Genomic DNA, 10,070 nt, shown 5'->3' on the forward strand with positions numbered 1-10,070 from the left:
TTATGTCACCACATTTTAGGTGAATCTGATCAACGTGCTAAGAATAGTACATCAAAGTGTGAAAAATGTCAATTTCCTGCTACCACAAGGTGGCGCTATGATTGTGGATGTATATAACCACATGGATGTTTTCAGGGCTGGACATTGATCACACATGTAAAATTTCAGGCAGATTGGAGCATGTACAGCTGAGTTAGACACCACTTCCTGCTTCATGGCGAAGGATCCATTTTTTTGGGAGTCGCCATGGCCACGCCCTTTGAAATGAGATGAACATTTTGATAACTTTTCATCAGGTCGCGTGTTTGCATATGTTGGCCAAATTTGACGTCTCTCGGACTTATCCCCAATGAGTTATTAATTTTGAAAAACTTACAGCTAATTCAAGATGGCCGACTTCCTGTTGGGGTTAGGGCGTGGTCATGATTGACTTTTTTGGGTTTCCTGATGTGCTGAATATGCATACAAAATTTTGTAGCTGTACATGAAACATCGTGCAAGTTGGCCTAATGACCAAATTTTCAATTTTCCAGGGGGCGCTATGGAGCCATTTTGCCACACACATGCGCAACTCCCATAAAATATCAAATTTTTCGCGAGGCCTGATGAGCATGCCAAGTTTGACGTGTTTTGGGGTATGATAAGGCCGCCAAAAAGGCAATTCAAAAGTCCGGAAAAGAATAATAATAATAATAATAATAATAATAATAATAATAATAATAATAATAATAATAATAATAATACTAATAATAATAATAATAATAATAATAATAATAATAATAATAATAATAATAATAATAATAATAAATAATTCCTTGCATTCCAATAGGGTCTTCGCACCAGTCGGTGCTCGGACCCTAATAATAATAATAATTCCTAGGGTTTCAATAGGTTCCTCGCACCACTTCGTGGTGCTCGGACCCTAATAATTTGAAATTAAATAACCAACATTCTTGAAATAATTGCATTAACAATGCAAACGTTTATAATTATTACTATTATATTTTATCAATTTAATTAAAATTAACATAAAAATTGCAGTTTATAATATAAAATAATACATTTTTTAAAATGTAGCATTATTGAAATTATTACATTTAAAACTGTCCAAGTTTCTTTTATCATATAAAGAAAACGTTTATAATTATCTATGATATTATCTATGATATTTTATAAATTTTGTTATAATAAATCAATATAAGAATATCAATTTATAAGATAAAACAATACGTTAGAGTTTGTTAGAATATAAATTTAAATATTTGAAATTAAATAAATGTTATTGAAATAATTGCATTAAAAATGTTACATTTATAATTATTCATATTATACTTTATTAATACGACATAAAAGTGTCTCTTTATAATATAAAATGATACATTTCAAATATATTCTAACATTATTGAAATTATTGAAGTAAAAAAATGTTCAAGTTTATGACATCAGTTTAAATAACACTTGAATATAAATAAATATAAAGTTTAATATATAAAAAATGATAACAAATGAATTTCAAATAATCATTGAAATAATTAAAATTTTAAAAAGTCACATTTGTAATATTGTTTGGTTTTTTTTTTAGATAAAATAATACATTTCTATAATTATTCTGACAATTCCTGAGTGTTTTTCCATCTAGAGGTCAAAGTTGTTTGTTTTATGACTCGTTAAAGTTCAGCTCAGGTTAGTTTCGGTTTCATCGCTTCCTGTTGGAAACTCTGGAGTCTGGCGAGGAGAACAGAAGTAAGTTTCTAAGATTCACAGAGAAAATCAGTCGGTTTGTTTGGATTTAATCTGATTATTATCAAATTATTTCTGAAATCAGCTGCAGTGGTTTTTACCAACAAGTTAGGCGACGTTTAGAATCAGAAAACCGAAATTTGTGTTCAGGAAAGCGAGGAAATCTGATCTTTGCTGCTTTATTCTTTAGTTTTACCCGACATTAACTTTAAATCTCTGGACGTTTGGAGCCGAAGTTTACCTGAAAAAGTTACTTTCACTTTCGATGAAACGTGTTTCAGTTGAACTCGGCTCAGATCTGAACTCTAAAACCAGAACTCTAAAACAGAATCTGGGTTTTCATCCGCAGCTCTGGTGTGAAGGTTCAGGATCGGGGACGAATGTGGGAGGTTCTGAAGGTTCCAGATGTTCTACCAGCTGGCAGGTTGGAGAGAAACAGCAGGTTTAATTCTTTAGAAGAACTGAGGAGCTTCTGGAGGTTCTGGTCCTGAGCTTCTTCTGATTCCAGGAGCCGGATGGTGAGTTCTGCTGCAGAAAGCAGAAAAACGTGATGTTAAAATGAGCTAAAAGCTAAATTAGTGAACTCTTAAAGGTGGTATTAACCGGTCTGTGAGCTGCTGCCTCCCTCTGCTGGCCATCAACAGGAACTGCAGCTTTACCTGAACAAAGTGCATCAAAGTCATGAAGTCATAAAGACCTTAAAAACTAATAAAAAGTCATAATCTGAACTCTTAAACTCTTTCTTCCTGAACTTAAAGATACAGAGCTGAGAAAAAGAACTTAATTTCCCCTTTAATCGCTTTTCAACACTGATTCATGGCCAATAGTTTATTTTATGAGATAAGAATTAACAAAAAAAGACTCTTTCATGTCAAAGTGAGAAAAGATTCCTACAGAGTGATGCCAGTGTTTCACATCATGATGCTGCCATCACCATTCTCACAGTGGGGATGGTGTGTTTGTGATGATGTACAATCATATCTAGTCTGATGGACTATAAGCTCCATCCTGGTCTCCTCAGACCAAAGAACCTTCTTCCAGGTGTCTTCAGAGTCTCCACATGTCTTCTGGTGAACTCTAGTCCACATTTAATTGGAGCTTTTTCCATCAGAGTCTTTCTCTTTGTCTCCATAAAGCTTTGACTGGTGAAGAACAGACAACAGTTGTTGGATGAACAGTCTGAAGCTGGAACTCCTTCAGAGGAGTCATAGGAGTCTTGGTGGCTTCCCTCTCTAGTCTCTTTCTCCTTCAGAGGAGTCATAGTTGTCTTGGTGGCCTCCTTCTAGTCTCTTTCTCCTTCAGAGGAATCATAGGAGTCTTGATGGCCTCCTTCTCTAGTTTCTTTCTCCTTCAGAGGAGTCTTGGTGGCCTCCTTCTCTAGTCACTTTCTCCTTCAGAGGAGTCATAGGAGTCTTGGTGGCCTCCTTCTCTAGTTTCTTTCTCCTTCAGAGGAGTCTTGGTGGCCTCCTTCTCTAGTCTCTCTCTCCTTCAGAGGAATCATAGGAGTCTTGGTGGCCTCCTTCTCTAGTTTCTTTCTCCTTCAGAGGAGTCTTGGTGGCCTCCTCTAGTCTCTTTCTCCTTCAGAGGAATCATAGGAGTCTTGGTGGCCTCCTTCTCTAGTTTCTTTCTCCTTCAGAGGAGTCTTGGTGGCCTCCCTCTCTAGTCACTTTCTCCTTCAGAGGAGTCATAGGAGTCTTGGTGGCCTCCCTCTCTAGTCACTTTCTCCTTCAGAGGAGTCATAGGAGTCTTGGTGGCCTCCCTCTCTAGTCTCTGTCTCCTTCAGAGGAGTCATAGGAGTCTTGGTGGCCTCCCTCTCTAGTCTCTCAGGTCTTGAGGACGTCCTGCTCTAGTCAGATTTATTCATGTTCCATCTTCCTTCCATTTCTTAATGATGAATTTAACTGGACTCCAGCAGATCTTCACGAACTTGGAAATGTTCTTGTATTGTCCTGACTGATGCTTTTCAACAACCTGTTCTCAGAGTTTCTTGGTTCTTCAGTCTTCATGGTGTAGTTCTATCCAGGAGTTCTGACACACCAGAGACTAGACCTCTTTACGTTTTACGTTTACCAACTGATCTGCTCATCACAGATGATTAGTTCAGATTTTTATCTGGTTTTACATTTTCTGGCTAATAAATTGTGTGCTGACCCTAACCTGAACTTTTTATACCTGTTGGTGTGTTTTTGACCTCAAAGCTTCAAGCAGGTTATCAACAAGTTTATTGTATTTTGTTTAACAGTTGCTGCTTGAGTTTTACAGAAGAGGTCAGATGTTCTGGAGGTGAACAACCAACGGTATCGTTTCACAGTGAGAACACCAGAGGTAACCAAACGCTGCTGACACATTGACTGCTATCTGTCTGATGTTAGGTCAGATTCTTCAGAGTTCTGTTCCTCTTTCTCAGATGGATGTTAGAGTGGAGGCAACAATTCATCTGAATCAATTTCAAGACAAGACTGAAGTCCTACAAATCCTCCGATCACACGGCTTTCAGCTGTCAGATCTGGGTGAAGGCCAGGTGCACGTTCGAGGTTATTTTTCCAAACTGAAAGCAGTGAAGGTCCGTTTGGAGCAGCTGATCGAGCCTCAAACCAAGACGACACTGCGTTCGCCTTCCCCTTCTTCTGGAGCCATTTCCAAATACTACAATAAGGACAGCAGAGGCAGATCCCAATCCAGAGACAAGCCTCCACATCCTTCTCCATCTTCACCATCCTCCTCCTCAGAAGGAGCTTCAAAACTCAACTGTCCGACCTCTCAGGACTACGCAGCATCTTCTTCTTCTCCAGACCGACATGCTTCAGTCAGGACCAGACATGAGACCGTCGTGGTCGATGCAGATGTGTTCAGGTACGCCGAGCGGCTCAGGAAAAGAGACATCGACTCCATCCAGGACAGTCACCAAGTCAGGATACAGGTTCAGGAGAACAGCAGCAGCTCCACCATCACTTTACAGGGGAGGAGCTCCAAGTCAGCTGCTGGTGAACTTCAGAAGCTCCTGGATGATCTCAACATATCACTACGTACTCAGGAGGTTCCTCTCAGGGACATGGATCGGGACGGCAAAGCTCTTCTAGAGGAAATCCGGAGAAACCAAAACATTTTTGGCTCGGTGCTGGTGTGTCAGATGGAAGATAGACTTCACCTCATTGGACTGTCTGTCGAGAGCTACGAGGTGAAGCAAAGGCTGCTGGGACGGCAGATAAGGCCTTCAGAACGTCCAGGAAGACCCTTCAATAGGAACCTCAGGAACAGGAGCAGCTCTCTGCCTCCGAACAGCAGAAAGAACACAGAAAGTAGGTCCAACCCTCCTCCTGGTGGAGCTGCAGCTTTCTCCTCATCCAGGAACCAGGAGGACAAACCAGAAGCTGCTGATGCTCCTCCTAAAAGTGCAGCCTCGAGAGGAAGAAGCAACTCTGAGACTCGAGGAAGAAAAGGACCAGAAAGAGCTAATTACTTCGAACCACAAAGAGAAAGTAGCTCCAACCCTCCTCACGGTGGAGCTGCAGGTTTCTCCTCATCCGGGAACCAGGAGGACAAACCAGAAGCTGCTGCTGGAAATCCTCGCAGCAGAACCTCGAGGACAAGAAGCCAATCTGAGCCTCGTAGACCGAAAGGAGCAGAAAGAGAAACTGATTTTAACCCTCGTCCTGGTGGAGCTACAGGTTTCTCCTCAACCTGGAACCAGGAAGACAAACCAGAAGCTGCTGATGCTCCTCCTAAAAGTGAAGCTTCGAAGACAAGAAGTGAGTCTGAGCCTCGTAGACCGAAGGAGCCAGAAAGAACAAATGACATTGAACTAAAAAGAGGAAATAAACTCCTGCCATCTAAATCCCGCAGAAGTTTCTTCCAGCGGCTGTTTAGTTGGAAATTCCTTCCGCTAAATTTAAAAAAAAAACAATAAAAGATGAATGCTGCTTTAGCTCATCTTCTGGATGGAAAACTGATCTTCTCCAAGTCTCAGTTCTCTTCAGATACATCAGGTTGTTCTCCAGGATTTCTCTATTTACCCTCTACCTTTACAAGCCTTCAGGACCTGCTGCTGAGGAACATCATGATGCTGCCACCACCGTGCTTCACATCATGATGCTGCCACCACCATGCTTCACGTCATGATGCTGCCACCACCGTGCTTCACGTCATGATGCTGCCACCTCCATGCTTCACGTCATGATGCTACTACCACTATGCTTCACATCATGATGCTACCACCACCGTGCTTCAAACATTGCATCTACTTTGGTGACCAAAAAGCTCCATCCTGGTCTCCTCAGACCAAAGAACCTTCTTCCAGGTGTCTTCAGAGTCTCCACATGTCTTCTGGTGAACTCTGGTCCAGATTTAATTTAAACTTTTTCCAACAGAGTATTTCTTTTTGTCTCCATAAAGCTTTGACTGGTGAAGAACAGACGACAGTTGTTGGATGAACAGTCTGAAGCTGGAACTCCTTCAGAGGAGTCATAGGAGTCTTGGTGGCCTCCCTCACTAGTCTCTTTCTCCTTCAGAGGAATCAAATGAGCTCTGAACCTCTAACACCAACTCCGACTCTCAGATGTTCATCCTTTTAGATAAAAGCTGAATGAAACTGTAGAACCAACGCTGGAGGCTCAGTCCGACACAAAAACCAGCGTTTGGGCGTTGAAGGTATAAAGTCTGACATTTTAGGAAACACACTTTTCTTTTTAAATACGTTTTGGTCTGGCTTATGTCTGCTAATCCACTGTTCATTTGTACTAAAAAAAACATACATACACATTTCTGTTCTTTGTTTCAAAACCCAAACTTTCCAAAAACAAACAAAATAATCCAAATTACTTTTTTCTTTGAAAACCAAGGCACGAGTTTTTTTTTTTTAGTTTTTTTTTTTTATAGCAAAGTTTAGTTGTCGATGAATTTTTTGTTTCAAAATGAGAAAACCAAACTCAAAATAACTCCAAATGAGTTATTTTTTTCTTAATTTTTTTCTTTCTTTATTTTTTTTAACCAATGTCTTTTGTTGTTTTGTGCTTGGAACAGTGACTCTCATATAAACTAATTTTGTCTTGTTTGTTTAAGTAAAACCAAAATGTAAAACCAGCAGATTTTGTTATATTCACCAATTTTTGTGGTAATTTTGCATCTATTTGTGGAAATGTTGTGTCTCATTGTGGTAAATTTACCTTTTTTGTGTTGATTTTGGGTGTTTTTGTGCTGATTTTTGTGTTTCTTTGTGGTAATTTTGGTCCTTTTTTGGTGATTTGGTCAGAACTCAGATGTGTTTTTCCTCCTAAATGTCATGGTTCTATCTGCTGGACTGATGAAGTTCTGAGGCTCAGAAATGATGGAAAAAGTCCATTAAAAAGTGATAAATCTGGACCCACCTCTATGGACTTCAAGGACCTGGAACTCTGGAAATATTCCCAGGATGAAGGTAGAACTCTTCACTAAAGACACTAAAGCTGCTGTAAATTGATGCACTACCACTAATATACTTTATCACAACATTAACGGGAGTCTGTTGTCACTTTTTAATGTTTTATTTTAAAATTATTATTGTTGAACAGTAAATCAGACGGTCTGATTGTTGCTGGGATGGAATATTCTGACTTTGACTCTTCTACTGTCAAATGTTTTATTACAAGCAAACAATCACAACCTGAACATAATAATACCTCATTGTTATTATTAATTGCAGATAATTATTCTACATCTGTCCATAATAAAATGTAAATGATGTAGATTGTAAAGCAGAGGAATAAAACTGGACGTTAGAAACACTACCAGTGAGGTGTTGTGGCTGATTGGAAGGATGTTTGGGTGTTAATTAAAAGTGATAATGACATTTAGCTGTTTAATTTCTGTGTGTTTGCTCTGTGGTCTGTTCTCTGTGGGTTTTTGTTCCTGTAACACCTGAATGCAGCATCTAGGTGGAGATAAAAGTCAAACAGGAAGTGAAAACATCTGACAGGAAGTTCTAATGGCTGATGAGGATCCAACAGGTGAGTGTACAGAAATATTAGCAGAATAGAAGAAAGAACTCCCCGAGAACATCGGGCCGTGGAGGGGGACTTGCAACTAGTGATGGCTGATCAAGGCTTTGTTGAAGCTTCGACACTTCATTCAAAACATGGTTCATTACTTGAGGCCTCAATGACACACAGTGCTCGAGTAGGACATCTAGTGGTCAATAATATGAAGTGCAATCAAGACGTGGTCGTCGGTTCATGGATTGTTTTGGATTTGATTCGCCATGCACACATTCCTGTTTGACTACACTAGATGATTGTATGGGTTGTAGTGGACACAAAAATAATATTACCAGTAATAATAATGACAATAACTATTGAAGAGCACGTTTCTTATTTCCCATGTTTGTCTGTATCCCTATATACTCTTTGCTTATATTCTGTGTTATGAAACATTTAAATGGTGCTGCTACATTCATGAGATGCTCTACAAATACAGACTGATGTCATTTTCACATGGGGCTGGTGCAAATAAAGATTTTATGGATTATTATGGATTTTGGCAAAGTATGTCTTGAGGTTTATTGGTAAAGAGGTCAGTAAAGAGGGTGTGCTTATGTAACTGGTTATGAGATTTTATTGAGAAATAATTTATCAACAGTTTTGGGACCACTGTTCCCTCTAAGCAGGGCTGCACAGTGGTGTAGTGGTTAGCACTTTTGCCTTGCAGCAAGAAGATCCCTGGTTCGCGTCCCGGCTTTCCCGGGATCTTTCTGCATGGAGTTTGCATGTTCTCCCTGTGCATGCGTGGGTTTTCTCCAGGTACTCCGGCTTCCTCCCACAGTCCAAAAATATGCTGAGGTTAATTGATTACTCTAAATTGCCCGTAGGTGTGAATGTGTGAGTGCTTGTTTGTCTATATATGTAGCCCTGCGACAGACTGGCGAGCTGTCTAGGGTGTCCCCTGCCTTCGCCCGAGTCAGCTGGGATAGACTCCAGCCCCCCCATGACCCTAGTGAGGATTAAGCGGTGTATAGATAATGGATGGATGTTCCCTCTAAGCTGCGCGCGTGCGCAATTGCGTACTGCTGACACGGTCTCCGCGCACAGAAAATCTGCGCTGCGCACAAAAAAAAAATCCAACCTAAATTGTAAATAAAATAAACACGTAACAATTCATTCTGTGCTATTTTTCAATGTGAGTCAGTGAGTGACCGGTGACTGGCTGCTGCAGCCAATGATGCGATTCACATACGTATTTACCATAGACTGTATATAATGGTATTTACGCAGCTAATCAACGTCATTGACAGGCGTCCTTATGTGCAGCCATCGTTGTTCCCATAGATATGAATGAGTAGATAGGACACGCCCCTTTGAGCTGCGTGCTACAGCGAGGCTAAGCTAGTGGGGGAAAAGTTTCAGTGCATTCTGTTGATGTAGACGGCGAGAAAACAGAAACAACAAGTATGCCGTCTCACTGTACTGCATACAGTTACACACTACGTCGTACGATTGAGACAAGGAAACTTGGAATGACTTTTCATAGGTAAGAATAGTTTTTGGCTCTTTTTTCATTATGAAATCTTGTTGAGAGCTTCCAGTCTATGAGAGCTAACTAGTTAGCCACTAGCAAAACACTAATACGAGCTAGCAGCTTGACAAGCAAATACCAGACGATTAATAGTAGCTGTAGTATAGTTGTACAAGCAGTAGTAGTAATACTAAAAGTACAAGCAGCAGTAGTAGTATAAACAGCTGTCAGAGTCGTAGAAGTAGTATCAGCATTTGTAATAGTATTACAAGTTGTAGTAGCAGTGCCAGTATCAGCAGCAGTAGTGTCCTACCACTACTACTAGTAGTAGTCACATTACTATTACTACCACCAATACTACCAATAGTAGTTATAAAGCCTAACTCATGTATATCCAGATTACCATCTATGTTCTTCCTCCAAACCCATTTTATGATTGGGATTACAGGCAATTCTTTAGGACTGCTCTCAAATAATAGAAATGTTACTAAACAAGGTTATACTTATCAAATTAAATAGCTCTGGTCTCCAGTATATTGGCAAATTCTGTTCTTTGTACTTAATTTATTAGCGTGATTTCTTTTGAATATGTTGTGTACAGACTTAATTACTTCTCTGTCTACTTTTCTTACTCCATGTAGGTTTCCCAGAGACTATGGGTTGAGGAGGAATTGGAAGTTTGTTGGCTTAGACCTGGTGTCATTCCATCAGTGTTAAACTTCCCGGCTCATCTTGGAAGAGTACGTGCCAGAAAGACCACGACCAAGCAGCCTTGAGATCTTAGGCAGCTTCTCCCTCAGGTGGGTGTCGACAGTGTTCACGGTCAGGTCTGTAGAGGGGGAAGGCTG

General features: G+C 40.1%; 1 protein-coding gene across 1 annotated transcript; it reads left to right on the forward strand.

Moving 5' to 3' along the window:
• Positions 1-1,689: 1,689 nt before the first annotated feature.
• LOC111563585 (serine/arginine repetitive matrix protein 2-like) lies at positions 1,690-7,502 on the forward strand. The gene is made up of 4 exons (XM_035944695.2): positions 1,690-1,743; positions 2,090-2,258; positions 3,983-4,065; positions 4,148-7,502. The coding sequence occupies exon 4, from the start codon at positions 4,148-4,150 to the stop codon at positions 5,645-5,647; it is 1,500 nt and encodes a 499-aa protein (XP_035800588.2). The 5' UTR covers positions 1,690-1,743; positions 2,090-2,258; positions 3,983-4,065; the 3' UTR covers positions 5,648-7,502.
• Positions 7,503-10,070: the final 2,568 nt, after the last annotated feature.

This window comes from Amphiprion ocellaris, chromosome 15 (assembly GCF_022539595.1).
Source record: "Amphiprion ocellaris isolate individual 3 ecotype Okinawa chromosome 15, ASM2253959v1, whole genome shotgun sequence".
Taxonomy (NCBI): Eukaryota; Metazoa; Chordata; class Actinopteri; family Pomacentridae; genus Amphiprion; species Amphiprion ocellaris.

Coding starts and splice junctions, on each gene's coding strand:
- LOC111563585 (XM_035944695.2), top strand. CDS start 4,148: ATGGATGTTAGAGTGGAGGCAACAATTCATCTGAATCAATTTCAAGAC.